Below are 24,466 nucleotides of genomic sequence, written 5' to 3'. Positions count from 1 at the left end.
TTCTCCGATCGAAGTGGTTTCGTTAACATCGAAATGGACGATAACGAGGGTGAAACGGTAGCTGTCCCGTTCGGGGGCATTTATGCAGGACCCTTCCTGAGCCTTACCCCCGTCCCAACCCCGACTCTCACCCCCTTCCGCCCGTAAATACGGGACGCGAGGCTGTACTATCGCGGGAACAATAAAAATAGACCTCCCGTATAGGTTTGCCCGCTTACTATCGGGCCGCAAGTTACGATTAAGAGACCGCGTGGGAGACCCGCCCAGGCCATGTCTCGAATTCTCAGTTTCTGGGAAGACCTCCACGGGATTCGACAGGGGTGCCGGAGGGGCCAGGAGCACGTCCTCCCGAAGGACTAACCGACGGTATACGCCCGGACTCGCCGAAGACTTCATGCGGTGACTCGAAACTCTCCTCGCGGGTTTATGCTTATCGTAAACATCACCGGAGACAAATCGTCCCCGTGCAAACCGATCCACGAGGAGCACCACGTTGGTTGGCTCGCGGTGAACCAACGAACGACGCGACGTAATCGTAAATAGTCGGGGTATACCTTGACGAGAACAAATAGACCGCGTCATCGTTGAACAGTTCGGCAGGGATTCCGGGAAGGAGCTTCGAAGAGCGAAAATATCGATTCGAGTTGGAAATCCATCGACCGTCAGGTGGAATTCTCTCGTTGCTATTTCCGTTCGGGTAATTTTGAACTGTTTGGGGCAGTGTTCACCAGACAGAGAGTACTTTGACAAAAATGAATAGGTCACGTGATTAATGATGGTTTGCGGATTCCACGGAAGAAACAATCTTGGAAGAGCGATAAAGTTGGTTTTAGTTAGAAATCCATCGACTGTCAGGTGTAATTCTCTCGTTACTCCTTTCGTTCGGTTAACACCGAGCTATTCGATGCAACGTTCGATGCAAGTATTCTCTAAATATAAGGAAGTGTACTTAGAGTTCACTGTCATGGTAGTTTTCTATATTCCGGGATATCCTCGATATGTATTAACAACTGTAACGTGAAAGTAGAAATATTCGAAAATATCGCTAAATGAAATTATTCAATTATTATCGGTTCTAGAAAACGTAAGTTCGGCGCGGCGGTCACCGGTGACCACCACCATTTAACGCGTTCAAACGCGATCGAACGACTACCGATTTCTCGCGACACGTATCCGAAATCGACAGGACACTCGCGACCGAACGAATTTTCGTCGAAACTAACCCCATTCGGTTCTTCTCGTTCGTGCGACATCCACGAGACCCCTTCGATTACGTACGTATACCTCGACGATAAAACCTCCTTTGCGTGGATTAGTCCGCTCAATCAGGAAATATACTCGGGGCCCCCATAAAGTTCTCCCGGCGTGCAAACCCCTATGTGCGCCTTATGTACCACCCTCTATGTGGTACCTTCCCTTCTTTTACGCATCCCCGTGCGCCGAGTGCTCATAGCGACGGATAAGACTCTTCCTATCTTAATTGACGCACCGAATCAAAAATATACGGAAGAGTTTTTACACCCCTTTGACTTTCATGTGTTATCAACGAGCTCGGACCATCGCGAATCTTGTAATCTTCTCCCATCGACGCTTCTTTCGTCGCGATCGTCACCGGAAGCGTTCAAAGAGCGAAAAACTATCGTACCAATGATAGAAAATACAATTGAAAATATAAAACTGTCCTCTGCGCATGAATAATCCATCGTTCGTGTTACGAAAGAGGTTCGGGGAGAGTTCACCCCTCCAGATGAAACGAAAACGAAGTATGACAAATTTTCGAGTAAAACGAATTTTGAAAGTCGTCATTAAGCACACCATGGAACTTTACATTCGAAGCTTCTTTCACGCGACTCAAAAACGTATTAATGATCAAATTATCGATAACCTACGAGCAGAATTAAACGAAGCGATACATATTTATAAAATTTGAAAGTTCAACTCTGTGTATCCGCAAAGTCTACTAAGTTTCGATAGAGTAACCGTCGATAGGTAGTGCCCGCATGAACGAGAAAGCTCGATGGGATTTCGCGTGAATTTGAAAAATGACAAAGGAACAACTTGACGAAAGACCAACAAATTCAAGAACTCGCGATTTATCCGAGTATCTCGACCGACCCTCGTTACATGTCGGTCCCGTCTCGTATTTCGTCGTCGGTTTTAATTAACTCGGTATCTTCCCGCCGAAGAACGATTCCATTGTTGCACCGGTGAATACAATATACATACATCGAGATATCCGCCGTTTATTTGAGAAGGATATATTGATAAGTCATTGTGCCGAAATTGCAGCGCAGGGGTTACATTATACGATTGGAAAAGGCGGATGGGTCCGTGCATCGGTACGGGGGTGGGATTTTCTGAGCGTAAACGGAGACAGATTCGGTTTCGGGTGTGTTTTAAAGTCCATGGGGCTCAATGTTCCGCGAAATACGTCGCTCCCTTCCCATCGGTCCTATAATACAGATGCCGTATAGATGGCTACAAATCCCCCGGAACTCTTCATATCTATAACCTCTTTTCGTTCCCGACAACGAGGGCTCGCACTCGACGGGGTGGTTTTAAACAATTCACCCTTCAGAGCCTCCCACGTGGTTAACTTTATTGCTATTTCCGGCCACGAGAGAGAGAGAGAGAGAGAAACGCTTTCGTTTCACTCGCGTCGCCGGAAGTTCGACGACTCCGATACGTTTGGGGTAGTTTCGTAAATCCACGAAAATCATAAGTTTCTATTACAATTGTAACATAACTGTCGCGGAGAAAAAATTTAACGCTTTTCGTTTCAAATCCTCGTGAATAATTGTTAGTAAATATTGTAAAATTCTCACGGAGAACGTTCGCTATCGTAGAGGATGGAAAAAAAGGTTTCTCCAGAAATTAAGATCGACGCGAAACAAGTACCTACGTTACGTTTCCCTGCGTATAAACGAAACGCGATTACTCGAATTACTCGACGAGGAGACCGTAAACTTTCGAGCGAGGAGGCAACGGGGGGTTGCACTTTCAACTTACGGTGGCTGGAAGTCAATTCGATAGCAGTTAACGAATTGTTGGGGGGGTTGGGGGGGGTGAATAGAAGGGGTCTGCGGTTAGCGCGAGAGGTCGTCGGTGGGGAACGCATAATACATTGTTACCCCATCCAGCCGAGTTCACCCCGTTCCACGCGCGCAGTAATTTTCTCCGCGCGGAACCGACATGGGTGATGGCGGTGGTGGTGGTGGTGGTGGTGGTGGTGGATGGGAGTGAACTATCTCATAATTAAAATTACCGTACTACGCGTACACATCCCGGTTACCAACGACACCCCGACGCTTCGTTGGTACGCTCGTTCGAATGTTCTCCGTTCGGTTTATTTCGCGCTTGTCACGGTCAATCTGCGCGCCTGTTGCTTGTCGTTTAATCGCTCGCTAACGAAATCACCACCGTTACTTCGACGATCACTCGCGCGACCTTTTACAGTTTCACATTTCAACGCGACACCGATACGCAAATTTTTGAACGCGGAACACGGACTGAATTCGATTCTGTATTTCCTTAGTCCAATCTCTCCGGAGCGAGTAAAGTGTCTAGTTAAGCGGGAAGAAGAATTAATTCGTAATTTTGTAAATGTTAGTTTCTAGGACTTCTGTACTTCTTTAGTCCTCTCGTTGTATTTTAGAATGAAAAAATAAAAGTTTGCCTTTTTGGGGTATTTCTTACATAAATACAGATTGAACTAGATTCTGTATTTCTTTATTCTTTTCTCTCCGGAGCGAGTAAAGCGTCTAAAGATTAATTCGTAATTTTGTAAATGTTAGTTTCTAAGACTTCTGTACTTCTTTAGTCCTCTCGTTGTATTTTAGAGTGAAAAAATAAATGTTTGTACATTTGGGGTGTTTTTTACCCAAATACGAAAATATGTGAAATTTTAAACGTGGAATACAGATTAAATTGGATTCTATATTTCCTTAGTCCTCTCTCTTTCTCCGAAGCGAGCAAACTAATTCGTAACTTTGTAAATATTAGTTTCTAAACCGAATTCTGCACTTCTGTAGTCCTCTCGTAATATTTTAGAGTGAAAAAATAAAGGTTTGTACATTTGGGGTGTTTTTTACTCAAATTTGAAAATATACTCGAACGAAACAACGCATAGGGTTTAAGTTTCTCTCCATGGAGCGAATAAGTCTTTTACTTAACACGGAAACAAAACGTACCTTTGTAAATATTAGGACTTTGCTAAAAATTACAAACCCTTATCCTCTTTCCGTGTAATAAAAATCATTACGATAAATTGAACCGGATGTTTCTATATTTTCTCAGTCTCTTCGTTGCAATTATACCGTTAAAAATGCTTTTGATCCAAATACGAGGATGTAGTAGGTTGTTCTATAAAATTTATTGAACAGTACTGTTCAATGTAGTACTGTTGAATAAGTTTCATCGAACGACAAAGCTTATCGAGCAATCTGATAATCGAACGAAAGGATACGTTAAATTGAAGCTTCCCTTCTTACCCAAGCAGCCACTACCTATTTTTAAATTGTTCGTTAGATGGAGGATATACGAAGCACGATGACGAGGTTATTCGAGCGGGCTGAACTTTTCGCATTGAATTAATATTTCCGTTTATCTCGGAGCCGGTGTACGAACGTCGCGTTACTTTTAAAACGGCTCCCGGTTAAGTTTTCCCATTTGAAACGTCAAAGCGTTTAAGCGGCGAGAAATAGACGGGAGGGTTGGTTGGTGGCAAATACCAGCTTTCTTCCCTCCGTTCTTCGCTCGTCGATTTAAAACATTTGCCCTCCGCGGAACGAAAGTTCTACGTGTCGTTTCGGCTAGGGGTGCCGCGGAAATCGTCCCTAATATTGGATTATATCGATATACGGGACACGCGTATATCATATTACTAAGACTGTAACGCGCCGGTTACTAAATTTCCGATTTCTTTACAGAGATAAAGATATTACGGTATTTTCCACCCGATCAGCAACTCACAAATTGTACATACCTACGTTGGATTACGTAAGATTCCCCAACGCGCGAAAGTAGAAACGTATTAAACCCGTGATCAAGTGTATCGGAACTTAGCGTTCGCTTTGTATCGATTTACACCACTTCGGCGGCTCGAGTGTTCGAAAATCAATAATTGGAAAAGCGAGAGGGGTCGCGTTAAACCTCTGAAACAAGTTGCAAAGTAATTCGATTCGCGGTGCAAAAGGTGAGACACGCCTGATTTTCAACACTTGGAACGACTCGTGGATTACGCGTTTGCACGAAAAATTAACCGCGATAGTTTGCACGGAATTTTGCCAATTTTTGGGAAACTGTGCTAATCGGTTACGTTTGGGATCGAGTGAGGTAGATTTGCAATTTTACTTGGAATTTGAAAGTCTTTCGAATTTTTGCGAAATGTGTACGATTTGTATCATCGAAATTGTAATACTGCGCGATGTTCTAAAATTTCAACACAGATCGATGCTTTCTAAAGCAAGAAAATTCAGTCGATCGATATCTATAACTATTTAATTTTTAATTAATCGTACTAACGTAATTATGGCTTTTCTTTACAAATCTCAAGAGGAGAAATTCCCTCATACTCTTCTCTAACTCGAAAAAAAATATAACGTCGCCTAAAGAAATGTAGAACGCTCACACCTCTACTTTCCTCGACACAATGGACAAAAAATTAAATAGACCCCAGTAACAACTTGATTTTGAATCGATCGAGAAAACATAACAATTTTCTTTTGTAAATCTCGTGCAAAGAAATTCCCTCATACTCTTCTCCAACTCGAGCAAAAAAAATAACATCGCCTAAAGAAACACAGAAGACCTCTACTTCCCTCGACACGATAGACAAAAAATAAAATAGACCCCAGTAACAACAACCTGATCATTCTTCGCAAATCTCCTTGCGCGCAGAAACTCTTCCTATTGTTTATACAGTTGACGTTTAACTTCCTCCGAGCACCACGTAAAGTCATCGTTACGAACGATCGTTCGCCAAGCTCGAAACGAATCGGCGCGATCTTCGATGGTCTCGCGTTCGAGATCGTTTTAATCGGTCAGAGGCGGCGAGGTAGCTGCGCGCTCGTTCGCCGGAAGAACGTAAAGAGTTCCTCTTTGAAAAGCGAACCGACCTCGGCAAGGTCGGTGCATTAGGCACCCTTAATCGAGCCGCGGTAGCCAGGGTAATGACGTGTGCTCGAGCACACGGCTCCACGGTGTTTAGCACTTTATCTATCTCCTCCAAGTTATTAATGACACTCGCTGAGTCAGATGCCGCGGCGAAGTGCGGCATCTTCAGAGTTTAATATCCGAAGAATCGAGTCACTCGGCCGACTACTCGCGGACTCCTTCTACTCCTGGCCTCGAGTGTACACTCGTAGCCGGGGCATTTCACTTCCAATATCCTTCACCCTGGGCGAATCGAGTGTCCCTGGGCGGCAAACGAGTAGTAGCGCCTTTCATTTCGCGCGAGCGTGCCCGTGGACAAGTGCTTTGAATATAAAAAAGAAGAAGAAGAAGAAGTAGAAAGGAAAAAAAGATGAAGAAGAAGAAAGAAAAAAAAGTGACGAAAAGAACGAATCTCTCGCGTTACCAGGGCGAGAAGTGTCTCGATAAAGAACGAGGAAACCCAATGTAAACAACCCGCACTTCGTCGAAGATTCATCGACCTAGAATAGAGATTACGACATAGGTAGCATCTATAATTCCCTCGGCCTCGCTTGGTACTGATTAAACGAATGAAACCGTTCGTTAATTTCTTTTCTCGCGAAGCTTGAACAATTTTTTAATACAATTGTTTCGTCGCGTAGAATTTGAACACTTTGCGCTCGAAAAGCGAGCGAGACTCGCCGATCGATGCACGCGGGATTTTTAGAATTTTTCTGAATTTCAATTTCTCGAGAGGTAAACTTCCTTCGCGATAAATAAAGTATCTTGTGTATACGAAATATCTCGATGAGATAATATCCAAGTTTATCGTGCGATTTATTTTCACATACGATGTAAAGGATGTTTCTTCGAGGTTTCTTGCGTGGAAGAATGATTCTTCAAAGGGTTGATGAAGAGTCTTAGATCACGAGGAACTACGGGCTTGTAATTGCTTGGAATGATTTTTTGGGAATTTCGTAATCACGAACGATCGAAACTTTGTGACTAAATGCAAAATTTCGACTGTTATCGTGAATGGGAATCGATATTTTTATATAAGAGAAATACTGCTAAATTAATGGTGGAAAGCGATAGATGTACATAGAGAGAAAGTATGTTTGCAATTTTACTACGATATACTTATAAAACAGAAATTCATGCACCAAATGCAAAAAACAGTTATTGTATTGCATCGTTCGTTACCTCGGATTATACGTCTTCGGTAACATAATCGTCGAGGATGTTTATGGATAGTTTTGACGTCGAAGAAATTCACATCGCGTTGACCAATTTTGCAAAGTACGTTCAACGATCGAAAAAAGTCCACTTTTACTTTCGTTCAATAGTACGTGTAGCTCGTAAAACTTTTCCATTGTATCTTCTGTAAATAATTATACTTTTTACGTGCTTTGTTACAATTTTAACAACTACCCAAGATTCCCCTCCACCACTGTTTTGTTCGATATCGTTTGATCGTGTTTCGAACGTTTAACTCGCTACGAAGGAATTATTTTTATTTATTACTTCGTTTTTGTACTTACATTGTACGCAAAACTCCGATCGGTGTTTTGTAGAAGCACGACATTGAAGCTTATCAACGGGAAGAATCTTGCGAATGCACGGCACACAAACTGAATTAATAATAAACAACACATTATTAATAATGGAAGGAAAGATCGCAAATTAATAGGCGTGTAAATTATTTTCCAACCGTTAGAGAAAAAAAGCAATGCCTTGTTAAAAAAAAAAGACAACAAAGTATACGTTTGTAAATTATACAAATAATGATTAAATAATTACAAAATTTACGATCGTAAATTATAAAAATAATAATAATTAAATTTCCTCGAGTTATCGTGCTATGGTGTATCGTTATACAGAGTGTTACCAAACGAGTGGTACCATCGAGCAAGTGGTGATTCTACGTACGAAAATAAGTCAAAAAAAAGTAATAACAATTTCCCATTCGAAGCTTCGTTTACGAGAAAATCAAGTTCAAAAATGTGTAAATGATACGTTTGCTACCATTGGCTAATACTTGGTTTCCAAGTTTGAAAATTGACAAATATTCTTTTTTATTAATTAAGACACGATGCAACAATTTTCAAACTCGTAAACGGACCTTCGAATGGTAAAATGTTATTGCTTTTTCACGACTTGTTTTCGCACGTAGAATCACCACCTGCCCAATGGTACCCCTCGTCCAGTAACACCCTGTACAATTGTGGTCTCATTTATGAACCATTAATTATTTACCACCGCGTATAGTTATTTCTAACTACCAAGTGTGTGTATTCTATATTTGTAACGATCACGAAATAATCGGTGGAAGGTCGGATGAATTTTTTATCAAATGTCGCGTGCATCAGACGACATATTCTTAAATAACGTGTAGGGACTCGTATACCACTCGTTTCGTTCAACAGTTCTGCTTCTGACGTTACATCGTAAAGACGATGTTTACTATCGTTCAACCGTTTCGGGAAATTCCAGACGTCGTTGTTACAACGATAATAAAGATTATTGTTCTCTGTTCGATGAAACGTTCCCAATAGTAAATCGTAATAATTGTCGTTAAATAGTTGGAGCAATATTCCGATCGGAAGCTCGAGCATTAAAGTAGCATTAAGTTCGAGCATTAAATTCGATTCGAAGAATTGAATTTTTCCATCCTAGAGTCAGTGATCCTCGTCACTGGCGCGAAACATGAAGCGCGGAACGAATAAAAAGAGATTTCTTAAAAAAGTAGCGTGCAAATGTTTGTACACTTTGAAGAGACAAGCCTTGAAATTTTGCCAAGAAACTGGACTTCACGGTTACAAATACATTGCCGAGCCTCAACGATCTATGATAACGAGGTAAACAATTTTTTACAATTTTCCACCCCCGTGTTACAATAATCCACCAATCTCGGTTCGAATTGTTTCGCGTTGAAATTATTTTGCTTCGTGTACAAGCGAAGAGAAATTTAAACGATAATTTGTATAAACGAGTAAAGTGCTAGATGAAGTTGACACTGTTTGGAAAACAAAGTTCTATAAAATGTAAATTAGATACGATCAATTTCGTCCATCTAGTACTTAAATATTATGTAAGCGTCCGTCTTATTCAATAATTGAAACTAAAATTAAGAAGAAGTATAAGAATAATACACTTGGAGATTGGATGTAAAATTATCGATTGTTGTTTTTCGAGAACTAATAATTCCTGTGTTCGAATTTAGTAATTGATAAATATTCGACGTGGAAAGTGTGTTCGACATACGGAGGAAGAATTGAGAAGCTTGCAAAGTTAATAGAGGAATATTTCTATTTTTGTTCGACTGTCCGGAATATCTAATTCCTTTAGTTTTCCGATTTAATTCGTGGTAAAGGAAAGAACAGATAAACGCCGCGAAATATTTTTAAAGTACGATGAATCCTTCGTTGTTACCAAACTCGTGTCACAAGAATGTCCATAAAAGCACTAGTCATTAAAAAATATCTCTTCTTTCGTCGAAACATTCTATAATGGTCAAAACTAATTCTAATCAGATTCATTTAATATGAAATTTACATGTTCCCGAAATAGAACAAAGTACGAGATAAATGGCATTTCTGATATTAAAATTGTCTATGAGAATTATAATCGACAGTACTATTTAAATTTAAGTTTGGCAGTAAAAAAAATTGTATGTAGAAACTCGTAAATTTGTGAAAAGAAAATTTGTCAATTTTGCTTCTGAAAAGCGAGCGTTTCATCGTTTGAAAATTCCCTTGTTTCGCGGTTACCTTTTCACTTCGAACGATGAAGATCTGTACGAAAAAAAAAGAAAAAAAAACAGTAAGCCATACGAAAAACAAGTCGAAAGCTACCGACACGGTACACAAATTCGTTTAATAGTTCTATACGAATAAACCGATCGTAACTACAACTGTTACGAGTGTGTTAATATCGTGCGTGTCGCTTTTCCGCGAATCGGTGTACCCGGTTTCCAATTAAATCGAAATCCGATGTAATCGCGCGGTACACTCATTTCGTATTCATTTTACGCAGAATCGTGTGGGCAATAACGGCGCTTACATCCCTGATCATCGCGCTGGTGATAATAAGATTTACTTTCAATTATTACTCCCAACACCGCATTTCCACGGTCATCGAATCGACCCATCACGGTGTATGGAATTATCCGTTTCCGGCGGTGACTTTGTGCGATATAAATCGTATATCGCTCAAGTTGGCGCGGGCGTTGACCGAGAAATTGTAAGTAATTTTTCTATAGTCAATGTAAAATATATTTCTAACTTTTTCTAATTGACCGCGGCGAAATTCCGGTGAAGTTTTCCTTTAGATTCTTAAGACGAAGATTCGTTCCTTTCTCGTATTAATTCGTCGCCGTTGTCGTAGGGAGCTCCCGCCGAAAATCTCGAAAGAATTTATCGTCCAAGAGTTGACGTTGCTGAACGAGTTATTGTATCCCGGGAAGAGCGAGAGAAACGTTAAGTACAATCTCTCGCGATTGCAAAGTATCCTCGACAAAAACCATTTGTCCATTCCAACGGTGATAAGTTCCGTACGTACGGGATAAAGTATGATCCGTATCTTGAATCCCTGAAAAGAAAGTGAAAAATTGAATTTTAGGTTACGGAGAGTTGCGAAAATTTACTAGACAAATGTACGTTCAAATCCGTGAAGTTCCGATGCAGCCAATTGTTCGAATCGAGTTTCACCCGTGACGGGATGTGTTGCAGTTATAATTACATCACGGCCAAGAATAAAAACAACAAACATCTTAGGTAGAATTTACGCTTGTACTCGTTTTTCGCGATTCGTTTCAAAATTGAACCGTCAATTCGTAACTTGGTCGTTAAATTCTAGAACACCGTGTACAATTCCCGTATTATAACGTATTTCATCTTTCTTTCCTCTTTTCACGTTTCTCCGTTTATTTCGAAGTCTGGAGAACAGCAGATCGACTTCCTGCGGATATCAAAATGGACTCAGCATCACGATTAATTTGAAACCAGAAGATTACTATGCCAGTATCATAGGATCTATAGGGATCGAGGTAATTCTTCCGTTTGTGGATCGTCTGAAGAGAAAAAGAAACTATAGTAACGCTACAACATTTACGGCAGGTTATGTTGCACAATCGCTACGATTATCCGGATTACGGTGTATCTACGAAATTGATAGACATAAATAAATACTCGTTTTTGACCATTCGACCGGAAGAAACGTATTCAACGGATAATGTTAAATTACTACCGTTGTCCAGAAGAAATTGCATATTTAGCCACGAATCAGCTGCGATAAAAAGTTACGGTCGTGGAGATGAAAACTTCGTCACCGCGAGATATTCGTTTCAAAACTGCATGACGGAATGTCGGACCACTGTAATAAAATCGAAATGCGGATGTATTCCGTATTATTATCCACAAAACGGTCAGTTCGTACTTAATTTTATAATTTTTCAAAAATTGTGTTCAAGAATTAAAAATTTTACCGAGGTAACTCTCAAATTGTGATACAAAAATTCATTTTTACGTACGTAGCTGAATATATACGTATGTGTATATGTATTCTAGTTGCGATTTTATATTTAATCGTACTAATTATGGTACTACAGTGGTTATAGATCGGTTATATTAATTCGAGTAATAAACTCGTTCGCGTTTCTTCACAGAAATATTAAGTACTGATATTTTTCTATAAAACTTGCCCAATGTATTATGTATTTAGGTACATATACCTCATTTTATACTACGACCTTTAGCTACAGGATAATTCACTCTCCAATGGATATAAAAGCACTGCCACGATAATCTCGTACTTGTACGCAGTGATCTATCGATGAAGAAATCGATATTGCTGTTGCGTCATCGATTCGTCAACGATTACTGCAGAGTAGTACAGTAATGCTCGTTTAAATTTAAACGAAAAAAAATTGAAATTATCGCACAGTAGGTAGCGATGTTATGCCATGAAATTGTCTCGAACTCGAATCTCGAGACTCTCGAAAAGGAAAGAGAATACACATTACGAAAGCAAGTGAGAAAGAAATAGTGCGCGGACTAGAGGTGGTCAATCTTCAATGTTTCAAGGGAACGTCGCACGCACTACGATAAATCATTCGATTACAAAAATTGAAATTACTTATTTTTTCACTTTATGCTTATAATAAAGGTTAAACTGTAAGATGTAGACAGATTCCTTATACCGAAAGCTTTCCGAAAACCGATACAACATTTTGAAAAACAAAGACTATCTGAACTTGTTAAAAGAATAGAAATCAATGCTGGACAATGTTTAAAAGTAAACTAACTGATTTCTACAAAGGGAGCATTGATAATAATCTGAAGATAGAAAGAAACCGTGCACGAACAAAGCCGTTTCTGGATAATTATTTTACGAATATATTGTATTCTTTTCTTAAATAAAATTTACCGAAACAATAAAAGGCAAAAACATGTGAAATGACTCAATGTAAAATATAAAACGTGCTTAAGACATAAAATGAAAAACTTATATGTAATTTTTGTCTTCCACCGTTTTTTCAATTCTCTAATAAAAGGTATTTTGTCGTAGGTACTAGAATATGCGATCTGAGGGACGTTGAATGTTTGGGAACATATAAATGTAAGTAGATAAATGTAACGCTAAATGTAATGTATAATAAAATATAATATGTATACAATAATCAATAAGAACAGTTATGAGGTTTAAAAGTAGCTTTGGTCTGTTCCTCGTCATTATACAAAGTATTCTTTGTATGGTAATATATGTACTCAAGTGCACTGTAAAAAACATAATAATAATAATACTAACAATAACAATAATTAATACTGCTTAAAACGTTCTACCAATCAAATTAACATACAAGCTGGACATCACAATTTGATGAATATCCGGAATCGCGTCAATATTATGATATTATTAGTGTAAATTAAAACAGTTACTTTAAACACATCAAATTGCATTTGCAGCCTGGTACGATACTTCTTGGCCAGGAACGGACATGTCATTTAAAAATATTCCGCTTTTACAATTAAATACCAAACTGACACCTTGTGGTTGTAAGCCGGATTGTGACTTTTATCGTTTTTTCATGGAAAATTCGATGGGAAACCTTCACAAACACTTTTCTGACAATGATCGCAAATACATGAATCATTTCAGGTAATTTGTATACAATATAGTTTCTTTTTTACAGAAGATATCGTTTAATTCTGGAAGATAGCCGACGAACTTATAATACTGCAGAACGAGTCTAGAAACTGAGACAAACCGTATCCCTCTTGTGGCCGTAGTCAAAAAATTAATAAAAAAAAAAAATGAAATGGATTAAATTAGTTCAATTTTTTATGAACTCATTTCTTTCATAAGTACAACCAAATATCGAAAAATTAACATTTCACGAGATATCAAAAGTTCCATTTATTAACTAGTTAATTCTAAACTTATTTATATGCTTTTCAGTTTCATTTAGTATAAAAAATTTATGTTTCAGCTTATTACATAAGTTTGGAACACCCTGTATATGTATAATTCATTTACAATTCACTAGTTTTTTCTGTGCTGCCAAGAAAGAGATACGGACTGTTTCAGAGAATCATCCTATACGATCGCACTAAACTTAACTGGCCGCACAAGTTCACTTTCTCAACTATAAATCTGCAAAATACAACCAACAGTTTAAATACTTTTTCATACATCACATAAAATCATCTTCATATTATATAAAATTATTGGATCACTTATCTAGTCGTTCTAAAGAAACTCAATTTCGTTAATTTAACAAAAATTATTATAAAAATAAAACTGAAAGTCTACAATCATCGAACCTATACAACGCATGTTGGGGGAGTCAAATCCTTTGTAATAGTAGTAACTTTCGTTGACAATATATTACTTTACAAAGACTTTCATTACAATTTACTGTGTATCTAGAATCTTATAATTAATTTTATAATAAATTAGAATTTTCGTAGAAAATATTCTAAATTTATAATTTCATTATTGGCACAACTTTGGTCACGTCATTTAATAATTGTGAAATACTCGAAATATTTTGAGAATAAAACGTTAGATAAAATGTTGCTGTCACATCTGACTTTGAATGTATTTCTTTTTTTTTCAGTAAAAATAAAATCTGGAAAAATCAGAGTGCAATACACATATTTTTTGGCGATCTAGTATCCATTCAATATAGACGTGACGTGCGCTACAATTGGCGTCATATATTTGGTAAGATAAATTGTTGCATGAAGTAAGTAAATGACTTCTAATAAAAAAAATTAATATGAGCAATAATTTCTTTAGCAACGTTTGGTGGTCTCCTAGGATTATTCGCTGGCTTTAGCCTTATGTCTATTTTTGAATTCATTTATTTCTTTTTCATTCGCATTATAACAAATGCATTTACAAAACGAAATACGAAAAATACAATCTAAGTGAAATACCAATGATAATAAATTGGTACAATGCAAGAATTTGTTTTTTTATTCTATAAGTTATAAAATATATATTTTTCAAGGAAGAACGTATTTTTAAAACGTTCGTCTTTGTTTTATAAAGTAAATAATTACCACGTTTTCATGAAAACGTTTGTTATAACGAAATATATTTTATAAAATAAAAATTATTATATCTTGTTAACAATCATTATTATAATAAATGTCAATGGTATGTAGAAAGACTGAGTTAAAATTTATAATGTTATTTTACCGGTTATGCATTCGATATTCCGGTAACTGAAAATCTGTAAGCAGTCTGTATGGCCGTAATTCAGGTAATTGTGCAATAGAGTCTGTTCCATTTAAGGTTCCTCTCTTTTGTATAACTGTCTGAATTATTTTATTGACAGCATTCAAGAATGTCAATCTATGTCCTTGATCTTGTAAAACATTACAAAATTCTTGTATAAACCATGATCCTGTAAAACAAATTAATTTTTAATAAAAATATGTCAATATCATACTTAGAGTTCCAATATTTCATATATGCACTTTTGCATAAGTTATTACCTTCTGCTTTATGACGTACAGATATAAAACCTTGCATTGTTGACATAAATATGCAAAAATTTTGGTGCGCTAAAATATTTGAAATATTGTAATTACCAGAATCATCTATAGTTAGACTATCATTTGCTTGCCCTGCAATGAAGTATTATAGTAAAATTACACCAAAATACTTACCATAATAAAATAAAATTAAAATTTGTCTCACCTGTTGCTTGACCTTGACAAGCTTGTACGATAACAATTTTAATAACGTCTTTCAATTCATTGCAGCAAATATAATTTTCAATGGTTTCACAACTAACTTCTTCCTCGTCCGAACTAATAATGCCTCCTATAATATGAATAAATTGCGTGCCTTAACATTTATAATTAAACTAAAGATAAGGACTATTTACAACTTATACCTTTATATCCATGACTTAAAATGCATACAAAGATACAGTCATAATCAGTACCAAATTCGTTTGGAATATTTTTCAAGTTTTCAAGTATTTCATATTTTTTTAAGTTGTTGAATATTTTCACAGTAAATCCAAAACCTTTAAAAGTTTCTAATAACTTATTGGAATCAGCGGTAGTACCAAAGCGAGTTTCAAACTAAACCAAAAATCAAAGTTAATATATATAAAAAGCTAGTACATACAAGTGAAGCTCTATACCTTCTGACCCAAAAATAACATTTGACTTATAATAATGCACAGTCCTGTTTTCATTTTGTATATCCCTTTCTCATTATTCGGTAGCATTTGTACTACTTCTTTTGTGGAGAATGTTTCCAACCGAGATGTACTTGACAAATTTGTTTTTTTAATATCAAACACATTTTGATGATTTTCACAGTATTTAAGATCCTCATAAATAAGTTCTAAATCATCCATTCTTTTTAAATGCTTAAGTAAGTTGTAAAGACTTACTTTGCCATCTATATAGTTCAATAATGCATAAAGCAATAATATAATATTCAAAGTAGAACATATACAATAAATTATAAATAATAAAAGAGTATGAAAAAATGATTTGTAAACAACAGACCTGAGTGTATTGAAATATATTTTTGTTGCATCCAATATAACATATGCAATTCAAGATAATCTATATCTTTCAAATCTTTTTCATATTCAATTAAATCCTTTTTAACATTCTGTAGTAATAACTGTATTCTATCCACAGTAAGTGCTTCACATAACAAATACAAGCATTTCCCAACTGAATTCAAATGTCTCGAGCATAATCGGTTTTTTGGTAAATAAAGCAATTCTAAAATAGAAAATGACAATCCAAGTTTCTGTATGATTTGTTTATTTTGTATAATACATATTGCTTCTAATAATTTATTTTCCCAATTTATTGGATACTTATCAAAAAATTTTGAAAGTATATGTGACTTTTGCATTTTATGTTCTTGCAGTAGATCATAAATTTCTTGAAAACCACATGTATAATTATCCATTGTTAAGAATAAGATAGATATTTTTTCATCAATGTCAAGGTCATCTTCTATTTTCTGTAAAATATTTTTGTTTATTTTTTTTCCATGTATATCCAGTGTTGCAATGTATCGTTCTGAATCGCTAGACAAAATCATTGTTAACTTTAGTTTTCATATATATATCTAACCAATCCTGAAACCATAAAACAGTATTAATCTCTTTAGATATTTATTAAAAGAATTAATCAAAGTTATTGAATACTGTTTATTTAGACATATGTGCTACAAAATGTATTATTGTATAAATTTTTATTATGTCAACATATAATTAATATGTAAATCATTGAAATAATTCTGTACTTGAAATTTAAATATTAGATAAAAACAGTTTTAAGAACAAGATACAAGAAAGTATTCAATACGATATTTCTTCAAGTATGATACGTATAACATATTTTTTCTATTTTACGAAAATGTAAATGTATTTGAAAATGTATATACCTAATAATAAAAGATATTTATTGACGATTTACGTGTTATGGAAGTTTTGTAATTTATTTGAAATATTTTCAAATATTCACATATCTTCGTGAATGTAGTCAATTATTAACATTTGTTTCTTGGAAGTTATCACATTTTTTGAACATGTACACATACACAACTACGCGTCAAAAGAATCGAATTATATCAACAAGGTTAAAATTTATAATTAACTTTTCAACTATATAAATAAACATCCGATAACAAGAATTTCAATTTCATAGAGAAGTCACTAATAAAGCAGAACACTACAAAAAAGCATCTCACATAATTGACTAAGAGCAAACGTGTTTCCCCCACCACGTATCGTACGACTTCGCAACTTTGTGCTTCGAAGAATTGAGAAAGAAAGCAAACATGAGGTTTTCTCTCTCAATTTCAACAGTTGAAATTCGATTTGCTGACAACAGCTTGATTAGCTGACTATCATTTACATTTGAGGACAAAATATTCGTTACGATTCGTATAACTTAGAAAATTATTGCAATGAAAAAAAATGTTGAAATTTTTTTACGAAGAAGTATGTTTTAATCCTTTATGTATTGAAAATGGTCGCTCAAGCCTTCTTGTAGTTGCGGCGTATGTGATATAAGTTCGTTTGTATCTATTGTTTTGACGATAAGCACGTAGAATTATAATATAACAAATACATAATGCTGTAGAGCTTATGTCACGTTTTCCTCGAATGAAACCTAAATCTTCTCAATGTATTGCTTCCTCCCTTTAACGTACAGTCTCATTAACACTCTTGCATATACATATCTCATCTTACACCTAGATATATATTATTTATCAAGACAATAGAAGAAAAAGGAAAGTATATGATATACCTCAATCGAAAAATATGTCAATATATATGTATGTATATAGCCACATACTTTTACGAGTAAGGACAAACTTTATTGGATTTAAATAAAGTTTCAGTTTTTATTTCGGGTAGCATATGAAGAGTTAAGATTTAATTCATTTCTCATGATTAAGAATCTGGTTAGTCTGTCAGGTTTATTATTGTTATCAATAATTCTTATCTTTCGGTTTAGAATGGATTTCCGGTAAAACTTCTATTAATACATAAATATACTACTACTGATACGAATTCTTTGTCGTTACATAATACGTCAGCCTCATTTATACGTCCATTCATAACTACTACTATACGAAACATCACGTTATTACGTAAAACTTAACTACTATATAATCTTTGATCTCTTCCCTTTGGTATAATAATTGATTTATAGCCATCAACTCAATCTAACCCAGACCTAATTCAATAGATATTACACAATCTCTTCCATTTCTCCAAAGCCATTCTTTTTTGTCCCTTATCTTTCTTCTCTTCTTCATCTACTAGGTTTTTTAACATACAAAACAGCAATTTATTTCTTTATAAAACAACTGTAATATTTTTGTCCGGTATTAAATAATGAACCAAGAATATTTAACCGAGTGTGAAGCGTTATAAAGTTGATCAATAAAGGGAATATGTATTTACTTACATATTCCTATTTGCAAGCATTGCAATCCGGAAATATAACAAAATTATTATAAAAGTCTCATAATCGTAAAAAAGTCATTGAATTATTAATTATCTTCAAAAACAAGTATATCCTGTTTGGAGGTACACTATCTATCTACTTATAAAGCTTCGATAATATATGTAAAAAGTATACAATTAAATTAAAACTTAAAAAATATTATTTTTAACGAAATGTAATACCTTATAAATTCAGAAATGAAAAACAAATGTTAGCTCATTGTTTCTCATACAATTAACTACTTCAAAAAACTCAAATTTGACAAATTACGTAACAAATTCGAAATTGTTCTTTGTCCGCTTTTTTCGAGCAAATAGTCCATGCGTCGCTGCATTCGTAAGCTAACCTATCTCTAGGCTCTAGATCTGTCCGAGCAATACAAACATAGAATACCCATTATTTCTCCTCCACCGCCGTATTTCTCCCATTATTCGCTTTGTGGAATTTTTTTTAGCACCTCTGAAAAGGTAGCATAACTATCAAGTTATTGAAAATTATCAAATTTTCCCCTTACGCGCTATAAATTGTGTCACGTGGTATCAACGAGTGTTCAATGTTTCTCAATCACATGGTTAACCTTTACCGTAACTGTCGTTGCGTACCTTCGTATGTTTACAATTCCCTTCATGTAAAATGATTTCAGAAGACAACTTTCATCTTTACGTCGGTTGTAAATCTGGAGTGTTCAAAGGTAATTATAAGATTTTTTTTAATGAAATTTACTGTTCTGTAATTAAACTTCTTATGATGTATATTTACGCGCATAGGTTATCTACAACGTTTTTCGATCTGCTTAATAAAAAATAAAAATTAATAAGTAAGAAATTTAGTAATTTAAATTTTATTTCTAGAAATTCAATCTTCATAATTTAGTTTTACATTATTTGTCATAGGTGTAAGAATAAATAAAACAGAATGTGTAATGCAGAATATACAAAATTTGATATCTATAACGGATAATGATGAAGTCACAACAATGTCTTGGGGTGATGATGAAGAAAAAGAAATTTTAATTGCGTGTGGAGTGAAAGGGATTAGAAGGTTATATATAATTAATTTTTCAATTAAAGTAAAATTAAATTTAATGTCTATGTCAAACATATCATAATAATTTATATTTTAGTGTGAAGGTTTACGATACAGATTGTTCAACATTTACCTGTTCATTTTTTACCAATATTGGAGTAGGAAAGATTAGTGGTATATCACGTTATGATGAGTATGTAATTACTTTTGGAAAGCATAATCAAGAAATATAATATTGTTCTTATTTTAATGTATCTTTTTAGAGCAATTTTGACTGCAGTTCAATCAGGAGAAGTAAAACTATGGAGATTTAAAAAAGAAGATGAAATTCTAATAAAAGCTGGTGAACATTTGAATAGAATGTGTCATTCCAAACTAAAGAAAAACATAATAGCAACTGGAGGCTATGAACATCAACTAAAATTATTTGATTTAGAAAAACAGAGTCAAATATTTATAGAAAAAAATGTATCCCATGATTGGTTACAGTTAAGGGTTCCTATCTGGATCTCCGATATGGATTTTCTTCCTGGTACAGAACAAATTGTTACAGTTGGTAGATATGGGCATGTATGAATCTATTTTTTAGAAACATTTTCTATTATACAAATTTTGAAGTTAAAATTATTTTGAATATTGGAAGGTACGATTGTACGATCCAAAAACACAAAGACGACCTGTCATAAACTTGGAAGTAAAAGAAGAAGCATTAACAACGTTAACTGTAACACCAAGAGAAAAGTATGTGTGATTTATTTGTTATTTTTTCTCATTATATTAATATAAGGAAAATCATATTATCTGTATTTCAGGCAAATTATAGTGGGTTCTGGCAAAGGTAAAATGAATCTTGTAGATTTAAGGAAACCAGGCAAAATATTAAATACCTACAGAGGATTTGCAGGTGGTATAACTGGAATAGCTTGCAGTACAAGTGAACCTTATATTGTCAGCGTTAGTTTAGATAGATATTTACGAATACATCATATTCATACTAAAGAGTTATTAAAAAAGGTAGTAATAATTAAATATTCGCAAAGTAATAGTAATTATATTAAGAAATTAATTATGCAGTTACTCTAAAAAGAACATCTACTTTTTATATTGTATACTTAATGTTTATATACTTATATTTATTTTATTCTGCAGGTTTATTTAACTTCTAAGATATCGTGTATGTTATTACGTTCAGGATTTTCGTTACCAATGGAAGATGAAACAAGTAAAGATAATGTACAAACACATAGTAAGAGTGAGGACTTGAATATCGAAGACCAAAAAAATATGCACGAAATAGTAGATAACGATCCCGAATATGACATGTTATTCAAAAAAATGCAAGTTATTAGCAATAAAGAGGATAGTAAATTGATTCAAAGAAAGCGAAGGAAAACGAAAGAAAATTCGTTGTCAGATGATGAAATTGTAAGTGAAGTTTTTATATAATTAGTATAAACATTTTAATTAATGATCAACAAATAATAATTCTAAATTGTATTTTTAATATGTATAGATATCTCATGAGTCTACTTCAGAGAGAAATGGAAAATCAAAGAAAAATTGTAAGAGGACAAAATCAAAACAATTACAATATATGTAAGATAATTGAAATCTATGCGAATAACACTATTTACAAATTAAAAGACTAAAACTGTTTCATATTTTGGAAGAAGCTTATTTATAAAATTTAAATAAATATTTATACACAAATATGTGAAACATAAAATAATTTCAGTTTACGAAGTATAATCGCTGAAGTCTCAAAAAATAGGGATAATAAGGCGGATATAAATGATTACAAACAATAAAGTCAAATGTTTCTGTTACGATGTATTTTGTCACTCAGCAATTCGTTTTTCATTTGTAACTTACATGTATGAGGGACATGAATAATACGCTAATCGTTTTTGCCCTGAATATACAGTACTGAGACGCGACTAAGTGTACTGCCTAATTATTCGATTAATTCTTTATTGTACAATTTATTCATAATACCTTGTCTATATATTGTTTTGGTTCGCAAATGCAGCGTACGCCGAGTGCAATGGTTTCTCAAGTACAATAACTACCACTGTCTGTTTTCTGTCAGGGTTACTTAAATTGTGCTTTCGATACAATTGTGATATTGAAATCGGGTGCGCTGCAGGATGTAGGCTACTGTAATTTTTTACGTCTAGAAACTAGAAAAAGTGAACGTGACAACTTGCAAAGTTGAAACGCATTTTGTACTAAAAGGAAATAATGTTCGCAGCTACAGCACACTAAATCTTATTCGGCTATATTCTTTCAGCTGTACAAAAATCATTGTCCACTACGCCTCTTGTTAATTAATACTAATGCAAACTTGCTTTATCTTGACTGCGCTTACATCTGAAATGGAATATTTATTCTTATCCTCGTAAACGTACCTAGGAATAAATTTACTAAATTACAGGCACTGTCCCCTTCAAGATCAAGTGGTGGTTTTACCCATATTTCTACAGAGAAAATGGAACTTTGTGCCAAAAAGGAAAATACATTCCTTGGCACAGAGGCCATTTATATACAAATTTCCACATATAGATGTAACATGCAGGTGTCTGCATAATTCATAATTCCATCTCTTTCATGCAGTAAGCGTAGAACAAAGATCTGTTTCGAGACGAAACAGTTTCTTTTAATTGATCGCGTTTGTACAGGAATGCCTTCTGCCACTCATTTTGTAATTTCGTTATTGAAATGATATCAATGTTGAATGGAGTATATATTTCATATAATTACCGACCACTTCTCAAGTAGAACTCGATACCGGTGCTTTCTCAATTCATATGACATGATTATGTAGATCGGATATAAACTTAGGATTGACACGATAAACATTTACGAGAAATAATCTGCATAATTTCTGAAATCATTTTTTTTCGATTAATTTCTATGAAAATTAGTAAGAATGTAAAATGTCATTACAAAACTTTCCTTTCATATTTTACATGACGTCAATTATATTCTCATAAATAATTACGTAATGTACAGAATTTGGTCAGAGATCACATAAAAACGTCAATATGTTCCTTATACTACTATTTCGTTTTTCCAAATGAAAATTCGCGAACAAAATAGTTACTTTATAAAAACCTCGCGTAAAGCAAATACAAACAAGATATAAGTATTTAAAAGAAGTAAAATTAAATTAAATTATATATACACACAAATCTAAAATAAATGTAAAATGAATATGTTCACAATCAAACTGTTTTGTAAATTATTTGAATAAAGAACTGCGAATACTTGTAGATGTTTAAAGTATTGATTAAAAGATTGGTGGCAGCACATGTTCAAGGTAAGGAAAAGTTGTTTCCATACTCCATGCTTATAGGCCTGTCACTTAAAATGTAGCAATATTTTCATATTGTAAATATTGTTGTATGAAATTCATAAAGCAATCGTGTATAAATTCAATGACAGATTATAACTTAGACTCATGTAAGTATTGCCTTCCTGTACTTAAATAGTTCGCGGAAATGTACGATAACACAATTTTTAACATTTTAATTATTATTCGTATTTTACTGTTTGTTATTTGTTACACGCACACTAATTTCATTTGATAGCTACATCATAGTCGGTTGTTAATGTAAAATCAAAAGCACCATGTTTTTTTTTCCCTGTATCACATGCTGTGCAATTGTTTAAAACTGAATTTATTCAGTTTTACATCAGTTTCTAGTGTTCAAACATCTAATATGGTAGTTTACAGGCAAAAAGCTGTTTTTATAAATAAGCATACCAGGATATACATATTTAGAGATTTTTGTTTAAAACTGTACTATTCGTTTAAGTCGGAGAAAAGCGTGGAAGGCCTCTGTAAAAACGGGGTCCATATTTATTAATTATGGAGCACTCTTCGATATACAACTACACTGTTTCATGTCTTGTGGACACATCTCTAAACTATTTCAGGTAAATAAAGTAAGTTATTTCATAATCTTTGATCTCAATTAAAATACAAGTTTCAGTGTAAGAAGAGCACAGCAGCATTATAAATGTAAAGGACGAAACAACTATTTGTTTCCTTGAAACTCTGTTGGAACATTCCCAGTGTACGGTAGAAGAAAGGGCATATAGAATTCATACCCTGAGCAGATAATGGCGTAGCGATCGTTCCTGGCAAGAAGCTCGAACGTTTATGTTGAGTAGCATTTGTACCATAAAAAATTAAGCTTTCTCAACTTTATACAGTATACAACATTGCATTATTGTTTGTCGCGTCCAGTGAAATTTATTTATCATTTTCGCGCTCAGCGTGATTTAATTATTTCTGATAACAGTTACTTTACTGATGTAAACGAGCATAGAACAGTGTTTCATATGTTTGTCATAAATTCTTAAATAAGAATAACGCGAGCATTAAGAATAGGTGAAAAACACATGCTTATTCGTTCGCTACTTGCTGCTGTTGCACTGCAAAAATTTGAACTTTACAGTGATAAACTGGTCACAATTCCATGCTTAATAGCATGTTAAAGTGATATTGCCTCATTCTCCCCCTGACACAGTTACTTCTCTCCATGTAGGTTCTTGAGACTGGTTTACTAAAGCAGATTGAGGTTCAGAAATATCTGACGCTGCTGGACTCAGCGGTGGACTAGGTGTCGCGGGTGCTTCTTCAGATTGGTTTACTTCAGCTGCATCTTGTTCAGCTTCTTGTTCACCATCAGGGAGAGAAGCCTCCGACTGCACAGAACTTGGAGCCTTTGTTGATACAGAATCCTGTGCTCTTAACGATATAGAACTATTTTTATTGCTACTGCCATCTTCAC

At 34.7% G+C, this 24,466-nt stretch overlaps 4 protein-coding genes across 12 annotated transcripts in view; 1 reads left to right on the top strand and 3 right to left on the bottom strand.

Annotated features, from left to right (window-relative positions):
• LOC143154081 (uncharacterized) overlaps positions 1-11,961 on the bottom strand; it is a 15,872-nt gene extending 3,911 nt beyond the window's left edge. Inside the window, exons 1-6 of one of the 4 annotated variants that reach the window (XM_076325878.1) lie at positions 11,864-11,961; positions 11,380-11,505; positions 10,791-11,203; positions 10,417-10,722; positions 7,674-7,763; positions 7,336-7,513 (exon numbers count right to left, since the gene is read on the bottom strand). The gene's annotated coding sequence lies outside the window, so the exon portion shown is untranslated. The other 3 variants (XM_076325879.1, XM_076325880.1, XM_076325881.1) reach the window with 3 other exon arrangements.
• LOC143154078 (sodium channel protein Nach-like) lies at positions 8,466-22,034 on the top strand. 2 transcript variants are annotated; one of them, XM_076325870.1, is made up of 17 exons: positions 8,680-8,990; positions 10,168-10,374; positions 10,519-10,684; positions 10,753-10,907; positions 11,068-11,179; positions 11,250-11,556; positions 12,700-12,750; positions 13,098-13,290; positions 14,252-14,358; positions 19,285-19,332; positions 19,535-19,682; positions 19,765-19,860; positions 19,931-20,237; positions 20,311-20,408; positions 20,480-20,681; positions 20,817-21,092; positions 21,181-22,034. In XM_076325870.1, exons 1-17 carry the CDS (start codon positions 8,839-8,841, stop codon positions 21,265-21,267), a joined length of 2,712 nt encoding a protein of 903 aa, XP_076181985.1. In that variant the 5' UTR covers positions 8,680-8,838; the 3' UTR covers positions 21,268-22,034. The 2 variants fall into 2 exon arrangements, with proteins under 2 accessions (XP_076181986.1, XP_076181985.1); XM_076325871.1 differs by lacking the exons at positions 20,817-21,092; positions 21,181-22,034 and having other exon boundaries at positions 8,466-8,990; positions 19,931-20,199; positions 20,480-20,642.
• On the bottom strand, positions 12,766-18,640 carry Dredd (Caspase-8 Dredd). Of its 4 annotated transcripts, XR_012993984.1 has the most exons (9): positions 17,068-18,639; positions 16,170-16,759; positions 15,797-16,059; positions 15,542-15,734; positions 15,343-15,468; positions 15,138-15,269; positions 14,839-15,046; positions 12,992-13,785; positions 12,766-12,908 (listed from the first exon to the last, which is right to left on the bottom strand). XR_012993984.1 is itself a non-coding variant. In XM_076325872.1 (8 exons), the coding sequence occupies exons 2-8, from the start codon at positions 16,720-16,722 to the stop codon at positions 12,812-12,814; spliced, it is 1,572 nt and encodes a 523-aa protein (XP_076181987.1). In that variant the 5' UTR covers positions 16,723-16,759; positions 17,068-18,640; the 3' UTR covers positions 12,766-12,811. The 4 variants fall into 4 exon arrangements, 3 of the variants coding, with proteins under 3 accessions (XP_076181987.1, XP_076181988.1, XP_076181989.1); XM_076325872.1 differs by lacking the exon at positions 12,992-13,785 and having other exon boundaries at positions 17,068-18,640; XM_076325873.1 differs by having other exon boundaries at positions 12,766-13,785.
• The window catches only part of Snf4agamma (SNF4/AMP-activated protein kinase gamma subunit), a 134,737-nt gene continuing 131,748 nt past the window's right edge, over positions 21,478-24,466 (bottom strand). For both annotated transcript variants that reach the window (XM_076325869.1, XM_076325868.1), the window contains exon 16: positions 21,478-24,466. In XM_076325869.1, the coding sequence (XP_076181984.1) occupies positions 24,183-24,466 (284 nt within the window). In that variant the 3' untranslated portion in view covers positions 21,478-24,182.

Source organism: Ptiloglossa arizonensis, chromosome 13 (genome assembly GCF_051014685.1).
Source record: "Ptiloglossa arizonensis isolate GNS036 chromosome 13, iyPtiAriz1_principal, whole genome shotgun sequence".
NCBI lineage: Eukaryota > Metazoa > Arthropoda > Insecta > Hymenoptera > Colletidae > Ptiloglossa > Ptiloglossa arizonensis.
Note: the sequence above shows the minus strand (reverse complement) of the source record. Positions and strands in the feature narration are given on the sequence as shown.